General features: G+C 37.7%; 1 protein-coding gene across 1 annotated transcript in view; it reads right to left on the bottom strand.

Moving 5' to 3' along the window:
* Window positions 1-204: 204 nt before the first annotated feature.
* LOC111549888 overlaps window positions 205-22,823 on the bottom strand; it is a 94,074-nt gene continuing 71,455 nt past the window's right edge. The window contains exon 3 of the mRNA XM_023223078.1: window positions 205-572. Within this exon, the coding sequence (XP_023078846.1) occupies window positions 324-572 (249 nt within the window). The 3' untranslated portion in view covers window positions 205-323. The remainder of the gene's footprint in view (window positions 573-22,823) is intronic.

Genomic DNA, 22,823 nt, shown 5'->3' with positions numbered 1-22,823 from the left:
TTTCCCTGACATGTCTGGATGTGTATGTACCTGAACCAACTGAATTTAGTCTTTCAGGGAAGCAGAAGATGGCCAAGGTGACTATGGGGGGCAGTGAGGGCCCTGTGGCTTCATTCCTAAAGCTCAGCACAGCGTTCCTCCATCTGTGCAGCTTGGTTGATGTACCAACCAGGATCCTGACAAGAAACAGATGGCACACTCAAATTGGGTGCTTTGAAGAGAGATAGTAGGGGGACTATTTATTAAGGTGAAGGTAAGTTGAGGAAGCTACAAGTACTCTGAGGCTACTGACAGTTGGATTGGGAGGAAGGATTGGTGGTACCCTAGGTCAGAAGGGGAAAGGGGAGGAAGTAGTTACCAGAACCTAGAGACAGATAACAGACATAGAAAGAGATATGTGGTGAGAGCTGTTGGCAAGAGCCTGGCTTCCAGTGGGGATATAGCTGGACTAAAGAAATTGGACACAGCCAGCCCAGAATGGACTTGTCCTTGAGCTCCACAACTTGAATCCCAGAATAAGGGAGGCTGTTGATGCAGGTCAGACTTTTGGAGAAACAGGGTGAATTCTGGATCTGAAAGTGAAAACAGAAGACATACAAAAACCAAAGAGATTGCTTTCCGAACTCCAAGGTCATGGCTGCTGCTAATTCATAGGTACCTCTTTGTAAACTAGAAAAATAAAATGCCCTTTTTGAGTGACACAGACCTACCAGTGCACAGGGTTTTGTTCTACTGGACTTTGATCAATCTGAGCCAACTGAAGTAATTCTATTCCCCTTGCCAGAGTTATTGGTTTGGTGATGGGTGCAGAACCTAGTCCAAACCAGTCAGCATCCTGACTACCCCCTGGTAGAAGTCAGGTTTCAAGGGCAGGCATGTGTCTGGCAATAGCCTGATGGGAGTGAAGTTCAGAACATTTGATCTATGGCTGTTCAAGAAATTCTTTCTTCCTTCCCCAAATGAATGAGGGAGCTTGTGGTCCTGAGAGATTCTAGCATTTACCATAGGGGAACCCAGACTAAGAATAGGCCTGGTGTCTAAAGGGCAACAAAATGAAGAAATTATCCATAGCTCTTTTTTATTATTATTATACATTTTATATCCTGAGACTTTGCTGAAGTTGCTTATCAACTTAAGGAGATTTTGGGCTAAGACGATGGGGTTTTCTAAATATCCAATCATGTCATCTGCAAAGAGAGACAATTTGACTTCCTCTCTTCCTATTTGAATTCCATTTATTCCTTTCTCTTGCCTGATTGCCCTGGCCAGATCTTCCAATACTGTATTGAATAGGAGTGGTGAGAGAGGACATTCTTGTCTTGTGCCGGTTTTCAAAGGAAATGCTTCCAGCTTTTGCCCATTCAGTATAATATGGGCTGTGGGCTTGTCATAAATAGCTATTATTTTGAGATACATTCGATCAATACCTAGTTGATTGAGAGTTTTTAGCATGAAAGGGTGTTGAATTGTATTGAAAACCTTTTCTTCATCTACTGAGATAATCATGTGGTTTTTGTCATTGGTTCTGTTTATATGCTGGATTACATTTATTGATTTGTATATGTTGAACCAGCCTTGCATCCCAGGAATGAAGCCGACTTGATTGTGGTGAATAAGCTTTTTGATGTGCTGCTGGATTTGGTTTGCCAGTATTTCACTGAGAATTTTTGCATCGATGTTCATCAGGGATATTGGCCTGAAATTTTCTTTTTGGTCTACCCTGTCTCTGTATTTTTCAATCACATTAGTCAATATATTTCCTTTAGTTTGTAAGTTAGCCAGAGTTGAATTTTCTTTTGCTTGGAAACAGGGATTCATAGTTCTTATTGACCTTTCCACTGTGGACAACTTAAAGCTTTTTAGCTTCCTCATTATTTGAACCATACAGGACAATGAAGACTTTTTAAAAATTGATTCAACCCTAACTACATTTTCAACTCAAACCAGATTGATTTCAATCATTCCTGTAAGTCTATCCTTACTGATGTTCACTTAGAAATGAAAGTACCTGCAAAATTGCTTAACACATTTCAGGTCATGTTTTCTTTCTGACATCTTCTTTAGCACAATTGCAATGAAAGTATCTTTTATCATCTCCTCAAACAATTGTATTTGCATTTGTCAAAAAATGCTCCCTCTGAGTGGACATCTGCCCAAGATATCCTTTTCATATCCACAGTTGAATTTTCTTTTGGTAATTTGAATATTTTGCATTTAACTTCCTTGTTCACAAATATGAAGGTATAATTTAACATTAGAGATATTTCTGTAAGAAGAAATAAGAAAATGCAAACTAAAGTTTAGCAACTCAGGAATTTGGTTAGGTTTAACTATCAGGAGCTGGACTCCAAAAGTAGACTAAAGTGTGGCTGCTCTAATCTCTGCAGTGATCACAGCTTGTCTGAACTCTTTTGTGTATATTTGGTTTATTTCTAGCTGACAAATTGAGATTTCTTTACATATTTAAGGTATGCAACATAAAACAGCCTTTAAACCAGCTTCCCCATAGGTAATCTTGACCTCTTGAAAATCTGCCTTTGCACTACCCACAAGAAGTTGATGGTCACTCTCCCAGTTGGAAAGGAAATGTCACATAATAAGGCCTCAATAGACTTTTGTATGGTTTCTTGCTTCAAAGAATTTTGTTCAGGCCCCTCAACAAGAAAGATAAAGTCCTTATAGTCTCGCTTGGCTTCCAATCTGGTTTCCTCCCTTTCTCTTCCATGCCCTGAACTTTAACTTAATGAGCATTTCCACTACACAATTCTGTTTTCTAGCTGTGTCTTTGCTCCATCTCTCCACCTGGAATGTCTTCTCAGACTCCCCTCCACAACCTTCTCAGGCTTACCTGGCCAACTACTACTTATGTTTGGCTCAGTTGGCACCCTCTCCAAGAACGCTCCGCTTTTCACACTCTGGCAGCTTCACTTCCTTCACGCTCTCATGCTAGTTCTGTCCTTGCAATTCTACTGTCAGCATATCTCAATGTGTGGACTCACCCACTAGACTGAGCTCCACAAGCAAGAATAATGTCTTACTTCCCTTGTTATGCCCACTGACCATGGAGAGGGAGTCCTATACTTAAAGAATTCCATGTACAAAAGAATATCTTTATCTCCTTATCCAGGTATGAACGCCCTAAAACATTACATTTCATATCACAAAACACAGTTGAGTCAACTGAGAAAACAATTAGTTTGCATTAAAGTTAGACATTGAACTGAAATTCCTTTTGAGCTGTAAGTGGAGAAGATAAATTTAAATTCAAACAAAATTTTAAGTTAACAATACTGTAAGTGATATTTTGCTTTTCTTGATATCATTGTATTTTTCCAATAGCTTGCTAATCAGATTCCAAATACTTTCAGTGACTGATGTGATGGTACCTTCAAAAAGCAGCAACAAAAACAAAAACAACGATTGCAAAGCATTCTTTCAAAAATCTGTCATCCACATTGTGTAATAAGCATAGAGTTTTACAATATAAAAACAGTTCTGGAGATGGATGACAGTGATGCCTGTACGACATCATGAATGTATATAATCCCACTGAACTGTACACTTCAAAGTGATTAACATGGTAAATTTTATGATACATGTAGTTACCACAAAAACACTGGGGGAAAATCTGTCAAACAAAAATTCCTGGTGAAAAAAATATTAATTCTAAATTTCTGATAGGCTTTCTTCCACCTGCTTGGTCCTCATTTCTAATAGCCAGATATTTCAAGGGAAGTTCTAAAGTAGAATTAAAAAGGAGTCTGGTTCTTCTTAGGACCCTTCTAGTTGAGGTCTTCTAGGAAGCTCTATCTTCCTATTTGAAATCATTAAATGATATCAAAATCTACCTTACTCATCCAAGGGTTGTGAACCAGCAAGGAGGGAGACCTCCTGTCACCACAGATGGGGGAGCAGCCTGGCATGGAACAAGTGTCCACTGAGCGGCGAGGAAAGCCTGTGACCATGGTGAGGGGAGGAGGCAGTGCAGCTGACAGCCAAGTTGATCAGCTAGTCCAGAGAGATATGGCCAGGCAGGCTACGGGACCTTGTAAGCAGGGGTGGGCTCCCTTCCAGGACCATGACGGGGACCTTTATCTGACCATAGAAGGCAGGTAGCTCTATGAGTACGTTAAGAGCTCAGTATCTGACTGAGAGGAAATAGTGTAATAGTATTCATAGCTGTGACAGAAAACATTTTAAGAATAAAGAAAGTCAACTCTTTTCTTTCTTTCTTTTTTTTTTTTTTTTTTTTTTTTTTTTTAGAGGGAATCTCACTCTGTCACCCAGGCTGGAGTGCAGTAGTGGAAATCTCAGCTCATTGCAAACTCCGCCTCCCAGGTTCATGCCATTCTCCTGCCTCAGCCTCCCAAGTAGCTGGGACTGCAAGCACTCGCCACCACGCCTGGCTATTTTTTGTATTTTTAGTAGAGACGAGGTTTCACCGTGTTAGGATAGTCTCGATCTCCTGACCTCGTGATTCGCCCGCCTCAGTCTCCCAAAGTGCTGGGATTACAGGCGTGAGTCAACTCTGTCTTTGTAAATAACTGGACACTAGGGCAAAGAAAGGCAGCCCAACAAGCCCCATAACCAGTTGGCAGAGACCAGCTTGAGAGTCAAGAGGAGAACACTGAAGGTTGGACTAGGGATGCAAAAGAATACAGGGACTAGGAACTAGGACCGCCTGTACTCACCACCAGTCACAGGATTTAGGGCAGAGATACTGAAAAGTAACCACCATGACATTATTCTCTGCCCACATTCTTACTATGTGGGTACTCAGGATCACTAAGGAAAGCATGTATATAATTTGCCTAGAATGCCACTTTGATTCTTTCAGTTAATTATCCTTTTATTTCAAAAATCTCATATTAAGAGTATTAGAAACCAGTGCTATCTCTGCCATGTCTCAGGTTTCCCTATATGTGTGGATACAATTCTAGGTCCTCTATTATATTTCATATTGTTGCATTTATCTATCTGTCACCACCATTATTGTATGGCTGCAGCTCTAGAATAAGTCTTTTCTCTGATAGGACAAGTGCTCCCCATCTTGTTCTCCCATATCAACTTCCCAGATCATCTGAAATGGCTTTCTGTATGTACTTGAATTCTTACAAGTCTTGATATCACTGCTAGTTTTCTGCCTTCAACGCAGCTTCAGGCACGATCAACAGCAGCCCTGGAAGCTGCTCAAAAATGAACAGGAAGGGGCCAGGCGCGGTAGCTCACAGCTGTAATCCCAGCACTTTGGGAGGCTGAGGACAGTGGATCATGAGGTCAGGAGATGGAGACCATCCTGGCCAACACGGTGAAACCCCGTATTTACTGAAAATACAGAAATTAGCTGGGCATGGTGATGTGCGCCTTTGGTCCCAGCTACTGGGCAGGCTGAGGCAGGAGAATCACTTGAACCCAGGAGGCGGAGGTTGCAGTGAGCCGAGATTGCGCCACTGCACTCCAGCTTGGTGACAGAGCAAGACTCCGTTTTGAAAAAAAACAACAAACAAACAAACAAACAAACAAAAAACAGGAAGGAATGTGCACCTTCTGGAAAAACAAGAAGAGATGAAGAGTGAGACAGTGAGAGAGGTAAATCAGAAATGGAAGGAGAATTGGTGTGGTTTGGATCTGTGTCCCCACCCAAATCTCATGTCAAATTGTAATCCCCGATATTGTATTTGGGGCCTGGTGAGAGTGATTGGATCATGGGAATGGAATCTTCATGAATGGTTTAGCACTGTCTTCTTGGTGCTGTTCTTGTAATACGGAGTGAGTTACGAGATCTCGTTGTTTAAAAGTATGTAGCACCTCCCCCATCTCTTTCTTCCTCCTGCTCCCACCATAAAAGACAACTGCTCCAGCTTTGCCTTCTGCCATAAGTAAGAGCTCCCTGAGGCCTCTCCAGAAGCAGATGCTGCCATGCATCCTGTACAGCCTGTGGAATCATGGGCCAATTAAACCTCTTTTCTTTATAAATTACCCAATCCCTGGCATTTCTTTACAGCAATACAAGAGTGGACTAATGCAAAAAAAAAAAAAAAAAAAAAAAAAAACTATATAAAATACATGCTGTTAATAAAGATGTAAATCCAGTCAGAGCAGACAAATGAGAAGTAACTGCAAAAAATCAAAAGGTATAAGAAGATATATGAATTGGGTTGTGGTTCCCCAAAAAGATATGTCAAAGTCCTAATTCCCAGTATCTCGCTCAGAAGGGTCTTATTTGGAAATAGTCATGCAGATAAAATCAGCTATCATACTGTAGTAGGGTGGGTCTTTAATCCAATATCATTGGTGTCCTTATAAGGAGAGGAGAAGACAGACGCCTGAGAGAGAAGGCCATGTGTTGATGGAGACAGAGATTGAAGTGCTGCAGCTTCAAGTCAAGGAGTGCCAAGGATTGCTGCAAACCACCAAAAGCAAGAAAGACACAAAGGAGGATTCTATCCTACAGATTAGAGGGGAGAGTATGGACCTGCTGACACCTTGATTTTGAACTTTTAGACTCTGGAACTGTGAGATAAAATAATGTAAAATAAATTTCCATTCTTTTAAGCCACGCACTTTGTGGTATTTTGTTACGCATGCCTAGGAAACTAATATAGAAGTCATACAATATCTCATCAAATGTGATACACCATTGATTGTAAGATGCCCTGTTATTTTATGCACCTTAAAGAGATTTTAAAAAGCTGGGCCGGGCGCAGTGGCTCAAGCCTGTAATCCCAGCACTTTGGGAGGCCGAGAAGGGCGGATCACGAGGTCAGGAGATCGAGACCATCCTGGCTAACACGGTGAAACCCCGTCTCTACTTAAAAAAAATACAAAAAACTAGCCGGGCGAGGTGGCAGGAGCCTGTAGTCCCAGCTACTCGGGAGGCTGAGGCAGAATGGCCTGAACCCAGGAGGCGGAGCTTGCAGTGAGCTGAGATCCGGCCACTGCACTCCAGCCTGGGCAACACAGCGAGACTCCGTCTCAAAAAAGAAAAAAAAAAAAAGCTGCCAATTTGCTGGGAGTGGTGGCTCATGCCTGTAATCCCAGCACTTTGGGAGGCTGAGGTGGACGGATCATGAGGTCAGGAGTTCGAGACCAGCCTGACCAATATGGTGAAACCCTGTCTCTACCAAAAATACAAAAATTGGCCAGGCGTGGTAGTGCGCGCCTGTAGTCCCAGCTACTTGGGGGGGGGGTTATGGCAGAAGAATCACTTGAACCCAGGAGGCGGAGGTTGCAGTGAGCTGAGATCATGCCACTGCACTCCAGCCTGGGCAACAGAGCGAGACTCTGTTTCAAAAAACAAAACAAAACTAAACTAAACTAAAAACCACCAATTCAATTAAGGCACATCGTCAGTTGTAAGATGCAAACTAATTTAAAGATGTTAAGAAAAACAGTATCTTAGAATCTATAAAATATGGTACCTCGATTCTATCAGCTCAGTTAAATAGTAATGTTTGGGTGAGTGTTAACTTGTGCATCATCTAAGATGCCAGGTACCTTGAAAGTACTTCCCACTTGGTTGTCTAAACAGACATCAACCTATACTGGACACTGTCAGATAAGTAAGGTATGTAAAATGATACCAAATAGGTATAATCCGTTTTAAGGTAAACATGGGTTGTATCACGTGGCGTTCATCTTTACTTCTGGGGAATATCAAGCCTGGGGAAAAAAAAAAATGACTGAAGTGTTTCTTCCTTCTTCCTTTTAAGTTACTTCTGTGTTGCTTGTTACCATAATCATGGCTTTCATTTTATATCCTCTTAGAATCCCTAAATGTCTAGGCTAGTGGTTCTCGACCTGACTGTACATCAGAATTAGTTTGAAAACATTTTTTGAGAATCTATTCCTAAAATTCAGAAGCTTGGTAACACGTTCTGTTGAAAAAATTATGGAAAAAGATTTTCTCATACATTGCTGGTAGCAATACAAAAAAAATCTGACAATACTCATGGAGAATAATTTGATAATATCTATCAAAATGCCTTTCCACCCAGAAATCCCACTTTTAGGAATTTGCTCCCAAGCGTTACAGTGCTATAAATACAAAAAGAAAACAATTCTAGGTAAAAAGGTTACTCACTGTGGCACTGTTTGTCATTTTTGAAAAAATGGAAATTATCCATGTCTGTCTACAGGAGACTAATTGAACAAGTTCTACTATAGCCACACAATGGAGTACCATTTTACATTAGAGTTATACAAAAAAAAAAAAGACGACTTCTGAGAGTGAATATGGAGAGAGAAAAAAAGGAAGACACAAAAGAGTATGTTGCCACTTGTATATATCTATCTTACATAAATATATAATTGTTTATTTTGTCAAAAATATAGGAAGGATATACCAGAAATAAACATAAACGGTTCACTCTTTGGGGTCAGAGGAGAGGAAATCGGTGGTAACACAAGCTGGGAGGCATATAAAGCTTCTCAAAGTACAAATTTTTAACAGTTTTGAGGGTTTGCGGGATGTATAAATATTTTACATATTCAAAAATAAAATTGTATCAACAAGGATGGAAAACAAATGCTAAAATGTAACTCAAACAGAAACAAATTGACCCAACTGTATATTAAAGTAACACAACCTCATAGGAAAGAAAAGAATGATTCAAATAACTCGTGAACACATTTTTCTTAATGTACACATTTAGTGAGGTATTATCTCAGGCTAGAAAGAGGAACATGACTTAGTAAGTTTGTTGATTATTAAAACTATTTTGTGTATTATAATATAAAGCAAATGAGTAAATACATTGGTGTTGTCAGGATTCAGGGTTCACACTGTGGGAGAAGCAGTGTGTAAACATGGAACGGGGAAGGTAAGGAGATATTGGTTCAGAACCAGAGGTATTGGTTCTGAAATGGAATCATCAGCATGAACTCAAGATTTCAAAAATGTATATATTCTCTGCCCCAGAAAGGACTCAGAAACGATGTCACCTTGAGGCATTGAACATATTAATATCAAGATCTTGGTTTTGAAATACTTACTCCCTACTCACTACTGAAAGCAAACAATGTTTCCTGGAGAAATGGCTAATTCCAGATTACAGACAGATCGTGTATAAGGTGAACCCTGAACACTCTGTGTCGGAAAGCTAGGGAAGTGCTCAGAAAATGATAAATACAATCAAAAGAACAAAGTGGCAAGCATGAAAGGCCAAATATGAGATAATTTGGGAATTTAAAAAATGAACATAATGGACCGTAACACATTGAATTTTTTAAAACTCATGAGCCTGTAGTGATACCAGAGTAAGGAGTCTTTTATTTACACAAGAATGCGAGAAAATAAATGTAAAAGGGATAATAAAATTAGGAAATGACTATTTTGCAATCTCTAATGTGGTTAAGACAAAGGTCATCAGTGCATACTAAAACTACTGGGTGAAAGTGTATTGGAGAACATGACATTCACATAGAACCAAAATGTCATCCCATCAATTACTTATTAATATAAAGGAAAAAGCATAACTTCCAAATGAGAAAAAAAAAAAAAAAACTTGACAGACACCATCTTAACCAGGTAACCAAACATCACACAAAACACACAGAGGCCCCTGATGTGATGTAATCGAATGTACACAACAGCATCTGTGTGGTTTTTCTGCCAAAGATATTTAACCTAAATCTAGTCATGGGACACAATCAGACAGGTTCAGAGAAATTCTCTAAGACAAGCCTTAACTCTTCAAAAATGACAGGTTAATCAAAGGCAAAACACAGGTGGGAAACTGCTTGGAACTTAAGAAAGACAGTACAACTAATGCAAGGTGTGGGATTCTTGATTAGAGTCTGGATTTTTAAAATCAGCTAAAAGATACATTACTAAACAAATCATTTTGGGACAACTGAGATAGTTTAAATATTGACTTGTTATATTGTTCACTGTAGTGCGGAACTTTTTTAAACCCTATTTCAATCAGATGATATTATTCATATGCAATAGGTATCAAAGTTTTAATGGCCAAGCATTATTAATATAACAAATAGGTCTTCTAAGCATTTCATGTAATATTTTTTAAGTTTATTAAGAGAGTTTTTTATGTCATAATAAGAATACTGTTTCAAATGTAGAGATTATTTTACATTTGATAAAGATGAAGCCTGTGGTTTTTATAAATTCCCCTTTTCTCTCTCTGCCAATCAACTGAAAATAATTGTTTGGCAGCTAGTCAACTCCACAAAAACCTACCAGAGAAAGCAAATTGAAAAGTTATAACAACAAATAAACCAAAGAAAAAATTAAATTAAAATAATTCATGCATATGAACAGATACCTTCATTTTTTTCATCTCTTCTTCTCTTGTAATAATTAGCACATGGCCTTTTATATGATAGATGATTGTCACTTCTCAAGACCCAGCCAACTAACAGTTACTAAGATTGACTCAGAAACAGGGCACAACATGAAAAATAAAGTTCCTAGAACTTGAACTATGACAGAAAATTGGTGATCACTAGGCTACAGGATCAGTGCTTCCAATGATAGAGGCCACATCCCAAAGTGTAGTTAAACAGTGGAGATGGTAAACACTTGGTGGTCATGCTGTCTTTCCTTTTTCTACACCCACAACAGACACTGTATTCTTTTTCCTCGGCTTGCACCTTTGCCTCATCATTTTCTTCCACCCAGTACTCAAAGTCACCACCAATAGTCAGTTGACAGGAAGGGGAGCATCACACACCGGGTCCTATTGTGGGGAGGGGGTGGCGGGGGATAGCATTAGGAGATATACCTAATGTAAATGATGAGTTAATGGGTGAAGCACACCAACATGGCACATGTATACATATGTAACAAACCTGCACGTTGTGCACATGTACCCTAGAACTTAAAGTATAATTTAAAAAATGCATTTCGTATGAAATAAGAACTACAATTTTGAAATTCTTCTTGTTTGAGATTAGGCCAGAGTAGCAAGAAGAGGAGGGGTTATATCACCACAGCTTTGAGAGGAAGCTTGCCAGGCTAACAATCATGCAGAGATAAATAACGCTCAATAGCTGTTAAATTAGAAAGTGAACTAAAATAGACATGAGCAGCAAAAATAATTTTCTTCTACATCCCAGCTTGTATCATGACCTCAATATGGCAAGTGCTTACCTGGTTGCAAACTGCGCAAAAGCAAAAAAGCTGCCCCACTTCACAAAGATAAGTTGCTGATTGAGATATCAGAAAACAAGTCTGAACCAGATGGCTACAAAGGTGTTATTTCAAAGTTTTCACAGGGCTAGTGGTATCTGCTAACCTGGGGTGTTTGGAACAAATTCAAAGGAATTCTTCATTGTGCATTCTCTGAGTCGTTTACAAGTAACACCTATGCTTCCTCACTCTTTGACATTCTACCATTATTAACTTTTTAATACTAGGCTTTTGGGTACTAAATAGGGTACACCATGAAGCAGTTTGAAATTTTACTGAAAATGACATATTTTTGAAAAATGGTTGTGCAGAATTTTTTATTTGCAAAATATTTTTGTTACAAGCATCTTAGCTAATTATCCATCCTAGTTATTCAGGGACTAGATTACCCTTACATTACATATATGAAACATGAGAGAGGTAAGTTCAGCTTAGTGAACTCTGCATGCCTCCTAGCCAGTGAAAATCAAAATAATTTGCCCTACATTGTACAGGAAAATGATCACCTAGCCATGATTAAAACCCTCAGTCTCAGAAACTCCTGCTCAGTTCCCTGAATAAATTCAGCCCTTTTTATACGGATTTTGTTGTTTCAGAATATATTTATTTTTCTTGAAAAATTAGTCTCCTATAGTAAACGCATAGTAGTCAAAACTATAATTGTTGACTATTTAGGAAATAAGGATGCCATTTATTTATTTTATATCTTCCACTTCTCATACGCCCAGCATTACCATTTCTTTCTCCATAGCTTATAAACATGCCCAAGAATCTCTAATTTTATGAAATCTCCTGACCTTACATCCTCATTAATAAACTAGTTTGCTGCTTCCTCTTTTTAAACTTTTTGACAAAATAACCTATATTCACCATCTTTATTCTGGCACTACCCAATCACTCCTTAGCTCACAGAAATTTACTTTCTGTCCCAATCAATTAATTTACATGTTGTATCCAAGTGCATTCACTGAGTCAATTATTCTCAAGTCCAAAGGGCACTTTGAGATTTTATTTATTGTTCTTGATCTGATTGATGTATTTAGCTTTGTTGAGGTCTCTTTCTCAACTCTTTATATTTACCTCTGTCCAGTCCTCCTCTATCTCTTTCATGAGCTACTCCTGGTTTGTCTCTCTCTTAAACGTTGAGTTTCCTAGTTCCATTCTTTTTCCATTGCCTTTTTCATGGTAAAGGTTCTCTTTGGACTGTCATCCACTTTCAGGATTTTAACTACTTTCCATGTCCTATTAATTTTTGAAACTAAATCTTCATCCATGACCTTCCTTCCAGATTTCAACTCACATATACAAGTATCTGTTAGGCACTTCCAATAATATGAGATCCATAGGCTACATATAAAATTTATTTTACCCTCAATCCTGCCCTTCCCCTATTCCCTACATCATTTTAATAAATAAACATCTACAAACCTTAATTCTGCGAGCTTTGCTAGTTTTCTCTGTGCTCATTCTCCATGTTCAATTAAATAACATATTCTGTCCATTATATCTCCTAAATATTTATTAAATTAATCTTCTCAGCTCTACTTCTACTATATCTCCCATGTAGTTTTATTCTCATAAGTTTAATTATGTTCTAATTGAGTTTCTTGTTTGTAGTCTCGACTTCTCCAAACTCATTCACTGCACCAAAGCCACCTGGGGTAAAACCAAATCTGATGATCATTCACCTTCTTACAGTCCTCAAAGCTTCCCTATAGCTTACAGAATAAAGTCCAAGTTCGTAAGAGTGTGTACAAGGGCCTTTATAACCTGACTTTAGTGTACCATTGCCAAAGATACCTGATACTCCCTGACTCACTATTTAGTAGTACCAAAATATTTATAGTTTCCCAGGCACATGGAACTTTATCAAGCCTCAGCTGTTGACTGTGTCTGGAACACTCTTCAAATATCACCCCTGTGGGACTTATTAATAGTGTTTTCACTATTTCCAGATACTCTTCTGGGTACATGGTAAGATAGCACTCCCCACCCCCCTGAAGATGGGCATGACCATATGACTTGCTTTGGCCAATGATAAGTGAGGAAAACTGATGTGAATTGCATCCAAGCAGAAGAATTTAGGAGTGATGTATAATTTTTTGTCTTCCTTCCTCCTGTCATGGCAAAGCAACATTCCAGAGGCAGTTTAATTTTTTTAAAAGCTAATTGCTGTATTTTATTTAACCATTTGTCTTGAAACCAGCATCTGAAATTAATTCAAAAGAATGGTATCCTCTAGATCTGTCACCGCATTAGTTGGGTGACTTTGGGCAATTTAGCATCTCAGAGTCTCAGTTTCCTCAACTGTAATATGTAGATAATAACACTATCCACCTAATAGGGCTGTTGTGGGATTTTTAAAAGTCAGTTCACATAAGAATGCTTTAAAAGGTAAATATCTAGATATTTGCTTTATAAAATGTACCTGTTACTGTGGTGGTTATTATTATGATATAATGATGTCATTTGCCTGATGACTATCTCTTTCCCATAGGCTTTGATTGTGCCTAACTTTCTGTCCTTCAGTAAAAATCAAGCTAGATAAGCCTTGCTCCAGATAGCTCTCTTTATCAAAATGCCAGTACCAGAATTGCCAGTTTGGAGACTGGAAATATCCAGAATAGAAAAGGAAAGAGTGCAGACATGTGGTCAGGTTTCAGCTACACCACATGGTCAGGATATGTTTGCATGATTAACTTCTCTATGAGCTTCTGTTTATTCAATTTTAATATATAAATAGTAATATGCAGAGGGTTTGGGGGGATTAAAGGAAATAACATGCATAAGGAGTCAAGCATCATATCTAGCACATAGCAATTTCACAATACGTGATTTTCATTCCTAGTTACTGTTATCATGTTTATCATCGTGAATCCTGATGAAAGGCTGTCATTCTGGGACCATAAATAGGTTTTAACTTTGCTTTGCCTCCACTACAATTCACAAAACTAAGGGCAGACACGCCATCACATTTTATTTATCCAGAATGCCAAATACAGTGCTCAGTAAATATTTATTGGGTTCAACTGAATTTTTAATCAAGTGTTTTGGATAGCTCAAATCCATGTGGTGAATCTCTGGGTTGAAGATAGAGTTAGGGTTACATTTGGAGATGGCACAAACTCCCGGCCTCTCCCAGCTGGGAGACAACTGCCATTGGCATGTCATGCCACTGGTCTTAGGAACTGCCTGTCTATCTGAACTGTTCGAATTGCCACCTGTAATGTTGGTGATTGTTCACAAACACTACACACATATCTGTATCAGCTTCAGCACTGTGCAGGTGCAGTAACACACACAGACTGCCTGAAAATATTTGTTAAGCTCTACAAAAGGGCAACCACTGACAAGAGATAATACAATAAACTGAGGAATTCTATCACTCACCGTAGAAAATCTCATAGAAACAATTAGCATCAAAGTTTGAGAATTTGGGACCCTGGCTGTAAAAGTATATTACGTGTCTTTTTTGTTTTTTGTTTTTTTTTTTTCTGTATCTCATACTCTGACCAGCTTTCAGCAGAGAATGAAAAGTATGGAAGCTTTAAAACAATCTATAGAAATGTGATAACCTGCTGAATAGCCACAACTAGAAAGGGGAAGAAAAGAAGAAGAAAAGAAAACTTCTACACATGATTTTGGATGAAGTTCAATATGCCACACAGAAATCCATCAATAGATTCCGACAAATCAGTATTAAGCGAAGAAAATTCATGATTCTTTTTCCCAGTAACTTGGTTCAGATAAAGAAACCCTAGGACTAAGGTCACATATATAGCATGACAGTCAATTGGGAACCAATCTACTTATCCTTGACCTGACATCTGACATTTAGTTTTCCCTTTGTATGCTGAAATACTTGCATGTATATCAAATGACTGTAAGAAGCGAAAACCAAAACAAGCCTTCATCCTGCATAGGGAATATGAACCATTTGTCAAGACACCAGCCTCCCAGGCCACACCAGCATTTGAGACCTATGACTACCAATGATGATGCCATCAGCAACAAGTGGCCAGGAATCGCCCAATCCAGACAAGTCCATGTGATCTTCATGTTCTGCTTTCTTGTGCAAAGGCATTCATCTTTTACCTACCCGATCAAACACTGAGGTTCTAATAAAAGTAGCTTCTATGGAGTCTGGATCTTAGGGAAATATCTTCATCAGCCAAAATAAATACATTCATACAGTATTTTTTAAGGTACATTATTCTTTGTCTAGTTTGCATTTTGCTTATTTTATCAGGCATGAGAAAAATGCCTTCTGGCCAAAAAGGAGAAGTATTCAAAAAGAAAACATAGAAGAAAAAGAAACAGTTGCTAGAACATTTTATTCAGACCTCTTCCTGAAACTTTATCTGGCAAGCCATTTCAGAAAACATAACACATAATCTGCTAAAAATTTTAAAAGTGACTGGGAATTTCTATTATCAATCCCAATGTTCTGACCAAAACTTTCTCTTCTAGCTCTAAGAGCCAAATCTGCATTGACATATGCTTTTCTTCCCACAGCCTCTCTGGATTTCATGGTGGATAAAGTTATTCCAAGATTTTAGAAATTGGATGACTTCTTGTTTCATAATGATTTTGTGAGAAATTATATTACTCTGTGAAGAGAGAAGTGAACTCAGGTCTAATTTTTCCAGTGACTTTTTTCTGGCCCAGACAATTCATTAAATTGTCTTGGCACCATAGAAACATTTATTTATTACCTATATTGCTTAGTGTGGCAGAATGGAAGAGAAAACATGTTTCGCTTGAAATTTGAAGTTAAACTGGGAATTAAGAATTGACTTCTAACTCTACCTCCTACTAGCTGCATGAATGTTATATAACAATTCTGAAATGTGGTTTTTATTCCTTTCTTTCTCTCCTTCTTTCCCTCCCTTCTTTCCTTCTCTTTACCTCGCTGTTTCTCATTTATTTATATGATTATTTGATTATCCAACAATCAAAGGATTATTGGGAGGATTAGGCATATGAAAAGCAGACATTGCCTCGAATGTAATAACTCCTCCATAAGCATTAAATTCTGTTTATTTCACTGGTTTTCCATGTGAGCAATCCCTATTTTGTTAATGTGCCAAACGTCTAAGTAGGCATGCATCAGAATCACCTAGAAGGCTTGATAAATGCAGACCTCTGGGCCCCACACCCTAAAATTCTGATTCAGTAGGTCTGTGGGTAGGCCTGAGAACTTATTACCTCGAACAAATTCCCAGATCATGTTGATGCTGCTGGTCCAACAACACACTTTGAATGTCACTACACATCTTAACAGACAGTAAACAATTTCCTCACTTGGGCCAACTCCAGTTATTGGTGTGCTCTGTTCAGAAAGATTTTGAGGCCATGTCAGGTTTGGGGTGAGACCATGTTTTTGGTGTGCTGAGTATTTAAACATTTCTATCATCCATGCAAAAACTTTTTTCCTTTTTCTCACCACTTGCCCCTTTCCCAATCAAAATGCTAAATCAACCTCAAATTTCAGCAGCTTCAAATCATATGGCCAGTCCTCACACAGGAGCAGGAAGGTGCAGAATTGTTCCATCCACTTCCTGGTACTAGACCTCCTTTCAACCCCACAGACACCTATAGAACAGTCAGGAACAGATGCTTATATATGTCCATCAACAACAGAAAACCCATGACATCCAGAAAAATAAATAAAAACGATAATGATGTCAGCCCTTAGCATGCACATATATATTTTTATTTAATTTTATTTTTTATCTTGTTATTCCAACAATTCAATGATATATTATTGTCCCTGGTTTAGTAATGAAGAAGTGATGTTTGGAGAGTTTTCTCAATTAGTTTTCCCGAAGTTATTCAGAAAGTATGCAAAATATTTCTAATCCCAAAGACTGTATTCTTAATCTCTACAGAAATAAGAGGGAGAAATACTCAAAACACTTTCTCCATTGTTTGAAAGCAAAACACTATTGTCCTTTGGGGGCTAAGATTTGTTTTAGTTTTATTAAATAGATGCAATCTATCATTCTCATATATCACATTCGACTGAAGGATCTGACACATACAGTAGCACCCTCCACCTGCAACTCTTCTTTCTGAAGTTTCAGTTACTTGCAGTCAACCATGGTCCAAAAATATTAAATAAAAAATTTCAGAAAGAAACTATTTGTAAGTTTTTAATTGTGTGCTGTTCTGAGTAGCATGATGAAATCTTGTGCCATCCTCCTTTATCTTGCATGGGATGCTAATCATCCCTTGGTCCAGCATATCCACACTGTACATGCTATCTGCCTGTTACTCACTTCATCACCATCTCAATTAGCAGATTTAAAAAACAGTATTGTATGTGTATGGTTTAGTATTATCCATGGTTTCAGGCATCCACTGCAGTTCTTGGAACATAGCGTCTGCAAATATGGGAGTATGTAAATGGAGTTCTATGCAATTTCAGAGTCATCTCTTCTAAATATAGACTATGTATACATGCTCTGGCTTAGTATTCTTCAATATTTTGTAATCAACTATTCTTATTACAGAAGTACCTCAGGTAAAAAGCAACATATCTTAACTCAAGATTCTTATTTATCCCAGGTTTTAAATTTAATGCATATTCAATGCTTTGCTAGGCTCCAATATTAGATGTCTTTACTTTTTACTTGGAAGGCACTAGGGTCATATTTTATTACTGATTTCTTGCTTCCTAATGTTCACTATCAAATTAATTTAATTTATGTGTACCCATGCATGATTCATTTCTTATTTCTAAGAAAAAGCATATTTCAAAGCAGGTCAGACATTGGTAAATTACGTGTATGCTGCAATAATTTAATATGACTGCTTAATAAAGAAAGGACTGCTATAAAAATCATTCCCTCAAAGCTCTGGAGAATTTAGGTTAGTGGTAGAAGCAGAAATTTTTCCTCCCAGGTTGCTGGTATATTTATGAAAATGGATAATCAAAGCCATTTTGAAATGTCATTTATTCTATTCCTTTTATGTTTGGGAAATATCTTTTTTTAAGTAACATGTTTGTATTGACAGAAATTAATTTGGCACTTGTGAAAGGTGCTTCAAGGATAGTACTGTGAGTTGTTTTTAAGTTTTCTTATTCTCTTGGATAACTCATATTGTCCTGAGCAACATAGAGGGAAATAGCCTGGTATTTGTTTTTCTCTGCACCTTACAGAGCTGTCTTTGAGATCAAAGAGATTCCTATGTGAGAATGAGGCTCATGTAGTACACGATGAACAGGCAGCTGATGCCAAACAGGCAGGGGAGTCTGATTGTGAAGACCAACTTCCAAGTAACCAAAAATATCAACTGCTGACATAGGGAAACGAGCATTACAGGATTATAGAGCTTTGAAGTCCAATGTCAGTTAGAGAAAACCTAGCCTGACATTTGTATTTCACAACTGATTACACTGAAAAGGACAGAGTATCCAAGATCTCAAAGTCAATTGCAGTAAAAGAAAAGTTTATTAAAATAATGACGAATAATGCCACCAGAAACCCTCTGAGTTGTGATCTAAGCCAGAACAAAAATTAGGTGACATATTCACCAGTAAGCAGCCAACTATAGGTGGGAAAGGGCTTCAAGATTCTAAGTAGAGGGAAATAGCTTTTTATTTCTTAAAGAAAAGGAAAGGAGATTCATCATCATACTATTTTTATTTACAGCTACAAGAATATTAAGAATGAATTAGAGAAACAGTCACTGAAAACGTATAAAAACTTTTCTACTAGGACGTATTTTATTCTATTTAGGAACAATTTTGACCAAAGTGTGTCTGGTCTCCCTGGTGACTTCCAGGGAGTTGGATTCAGCAAGAAATCTATGAAAAGATGACTCCAGAGGAAAGAGTCATTAAGATAGGATCCTTCATGAAAGGGACACAAAACGTATTTGCCGACTTTACACTTTAGGTTCACAGTATGATACCCGGTATTAACTCTGGTACCATTTCTAGCTTAACCACAACACTTATGAAGCCGAGACTTTGATTCTAAAACAGACCTCATCCAAGCAAACGTATTACAAATTTGAATCTACAAATTAGGATAAATACAATATTATAGTGTAAAACTACAAGTTACACACACACAAACAAAAAATGTCCCCAGAATTAGCTCAAAATTTTATAGAAGGAAACTTAAATTGCCATATTTACCAGAATGTAGGTAAATATTTGCCTCCATTGACAATTGGTGCAAATATTTAAACAGCATAGGTACCTGTTTACTTATAAGGTTGGTGTTGATTCCCTTGTTACTATAGGAGACAGTTAAAGTTGACTTCATGCTCTAACCAAAAGCTTTCATAGCTGTACTCTTGGGAGGTGTGGATGAATTCCACTACTGAAAGCTAGGGAGCTCCCTATGTGATCAGGCCTTGTCAATGTTAGTTTGAATCATTTCTAACAACGTTAGTAGTTACTCTAGGTAACCAGGAATTGCTTTATTTTTTGGATATTGTACACATTTACACTGGCACATGCACCAGGAATCAAGGGAGCAAACAATATAAAATTAGCAACTAGGTGCTTTGGTATGTATCCTAAGCAGACTAGTCACTATTTCCTGGAAATTCATACTAGTTTACACTTACGTTAATTGCACACTCTGTTCGGGATGCTTAGAACACCTCTTTCTTTTCCCAACAATGCATTTCTGTTTACCTCCTGAAGACTCAATTTCCTTTATCTTTCCTTCAATATTAGAGAAAACCATACGTAGACTATATATACGTTAAATGGCAAACTGCTTTGTCATTTAACAACATGTGATTATTTCATATTCTATCATATTATATTAGCATATATAGATGTATTTTTAATGTACTACAAAGTTTTCCATTAGATTACATAAAACAATCTATTCAACCAGTCCCTTACTGGCACTACTATTAGTAGTATCCAGTTTGTGCAATAACAAAAAAGGCTTCAAAAGGTTGTAAATTGTTGTATCTCTGTTTGTGTGTCTTTGAACATACGAAATTATAGCTAGAAATTGCTGTGGTTAAGGAGCTTATTTATTTTAAATTTTGGTACCAATTTCTAAATTGCTCTATCAAGGGCTTACAACAACAGAAATAGGATTTACGAATGTTTCTTTGCCCACCCCAGAGCCAACACCCTACCAGCAAACTTTGTTTATCTTTGTACATCTGACTAGTGCAAAGTAGCATATTTTTCTTAGTTTTTTTGAATATGAGTCATTTAGATACACATTTTAGACTTTCTAAGGTTTTGTGTTCTATGTTGAACTACTTCAACCCATTTTTAAAAGTTCACGTACAGTTTGAGAATATATTTTTTAATAATCTAACCTACAATCTGAATTTTTATTTTATTTTATTATTTTCTCTCTCACACTCTGTCTGCATCTTTTGTATTTATCTTTGTTAAATCTTCTCTTGTTTGTTTCAGCCATTCTGCCAGCCTATGTAGTGATCCCATCACCCACTGCATTAATCCCCCTCCCAGCTTTGTGCTCGCATCCTTCCATAAGAGCAACTGTCATTTTCTTCATTCAGATTTCTGGCCTCATGTGCAGTGGCCAGAGCCCATCCAGTTGAGATGCTGTTGGCGCTCAACTGAGGCCTTGCCCATCCTGACAGAATATCCCACGTGGCCTCTTATGCCCATCTTTAAGCTCTGAAACATGCTTGGGAGAAATCTCTTGCATAGGAACCATAAACGGAGATGTTTCTGCTGTATTTAAAGAGAGTTGTTTACCCCCACCTCTCACCACTCATCGTGCCTTCTCCTGGTTGTTTTATTCAGCTGTATAATCAATCCTGATGAGTCATATCTTCACTACTGAGGGAAAGGGAATGGTAGAAAAGCTGAGGGAAACAGCCTCCTGATTTAGTTTATAAATCCACTGACTAAATGAACAGACGCTCTTGGTTTGTTTTTCCACCAACTCACACTTGAATGTTTTGGAGTCATCTGATTTATCAAATACATTCACATTTTTTTCTTTCCTTTAAAGTGGTAGCTTTACTTAATAAAAAATGAAAACTGATCATAAATTGAATAAACCTAATTCAACCCTCCTTGCCCTTTTCTTCATGACTTGTTATGGTCATCTTATTTTCATCTGCAGATGATTCAAACTTATTGTAATTCCTTCATATCCTTCCAAATCTTTTCCCCAAATATTTTTAATTCGGGAGTTCTATCTAGACACACCCAGAGAGCTGGGTCTCAGGGCTCAGGAGATGTCCAAATCCCCTCTCCAGAGGGCAAAAGTATAGGGTAGGCAGGAAATGATCTACTTCTTTAAAATCACAGCATGTCTAGACTTATGCCCAAATACATCGGTTCATGATAAAGTAGTAAGTAGGACTTTTGTGGAAAAATATATGGTAGAGAAAACAACACAGAAGCTTACATCCTTTCAAAATTGGACATTGCATAGGGTTCAGGAATTGTCTAGCCACAGGTTGTTTACATGTGGTCTGAGCATTTTCTTAATGTGATCCTGTACTTAAGTGTATATAGGTTCAGCCAGAAAAGAGAAAGACGAACATCAAATTGTTGCAATGCCAGAAGAAAATTATAGGGTGTTTCCATGTTTGAAAGATCACTAGTTTTCACCATTGGTTTGGAGCAATGAATTATCCATAAATAAAAACCTTAGAGATCTTTGACCAAAAACATATACTCTGTTTACAAAAAGTACAAGTTCAATGAGTAGCCACTCCTATCAAAAAGATTGTGTACTCGATTTGAAAAAAAAAGATAGAGAAACTAAAAGCATTGAAGTAGCTTTGGAAATTTTCTACCAACATATTCTAGAGTTTCCTTTCCACTACTGACTTATTTTATAACAACAACAACAAAAAAAAAAAAAAAAAAAAAAATAGGATAACTTTTGTTTCTGTTTTTGCTTTGTTTCATTTTGAGACAGGGTCTTGCTCTGTTGCCAAGGCTGAAGTGCAGTGATGTGATCACTGTCATTTCAGATTCCTGGGATAAAGTGATCCTTCCACCTCAGTCTCCCAAATAGCAAGGACTACAAGTATATGCCACCACTCTGAGCTAATACTTTTTCTTATTTGTAGAAACGAGGATCTCATTATGCTGCCTAGGCTGCTCGAACTCCCAGCCTCAAGAGATCCTCCCACCTCAGCCTCCCAAAGAGCTTGGCTTATAGGCATGTGCCACCTTGCCTGGACAGAAAAAGCTTTTAATAACTAATTCTATTTAGGAAAGTCTGTAAATAATGATAGCTTTCATTTATTGTTTACTCTGTGCAAGACACTGTACTAAGAAGTTTACATGCATCACCTCATATGATCTTCAAAATAACCCTGTACATTGGTCAACACTGGCTCCACAAATCTATGACAAATAGAAATTCCACACGATTGACAACATAGAAGTTTATTTCTGACACACAAAAGTTTATTCTAACCCAGTGTGGGTCAGGTAAATTTCCAGGGCAGTCATCCTCAGATTTCACATCACTGCAGTATAAAACAGCTAAACATTGCACTATAGCTTTCAAATTCTTTAGACTAGAAGTGGCACACATTACTTTCATTAACAGCTCACTGGCCAGAATTACTTGTATGTCTAAATGTAACTGCAAAGGAGGTGGGGAATGTGAGGAAGCACATGGATATTTACTGAGTGTATTTTCTATATTCTATAGAGTAGGCATTATCTCCATTTATAGATAAAAGA

This window comes from Piliocolobus tephrosceles, chromosome 5 (assembly GCF_002776525.5).
Source record: "Piliocolobus tephrosceles isolate RC106 chromosome 5, ASM277652v3, whole genome shotgun sequence".
In the NCBI taxonomy this organism is placed as follows: domain Eukaryota; kingdom Metazoa; phylum Chordata; class Mammalia; order Primates; family Cercopithecidae; genus Piliocolobus; species Piliocolobus tephrosceles.
The sequence above is the reverse complement of the archived record's forward strand: the minus strand, read 5'-3'. Positions and strand labels throughout refer to the sequence as shown.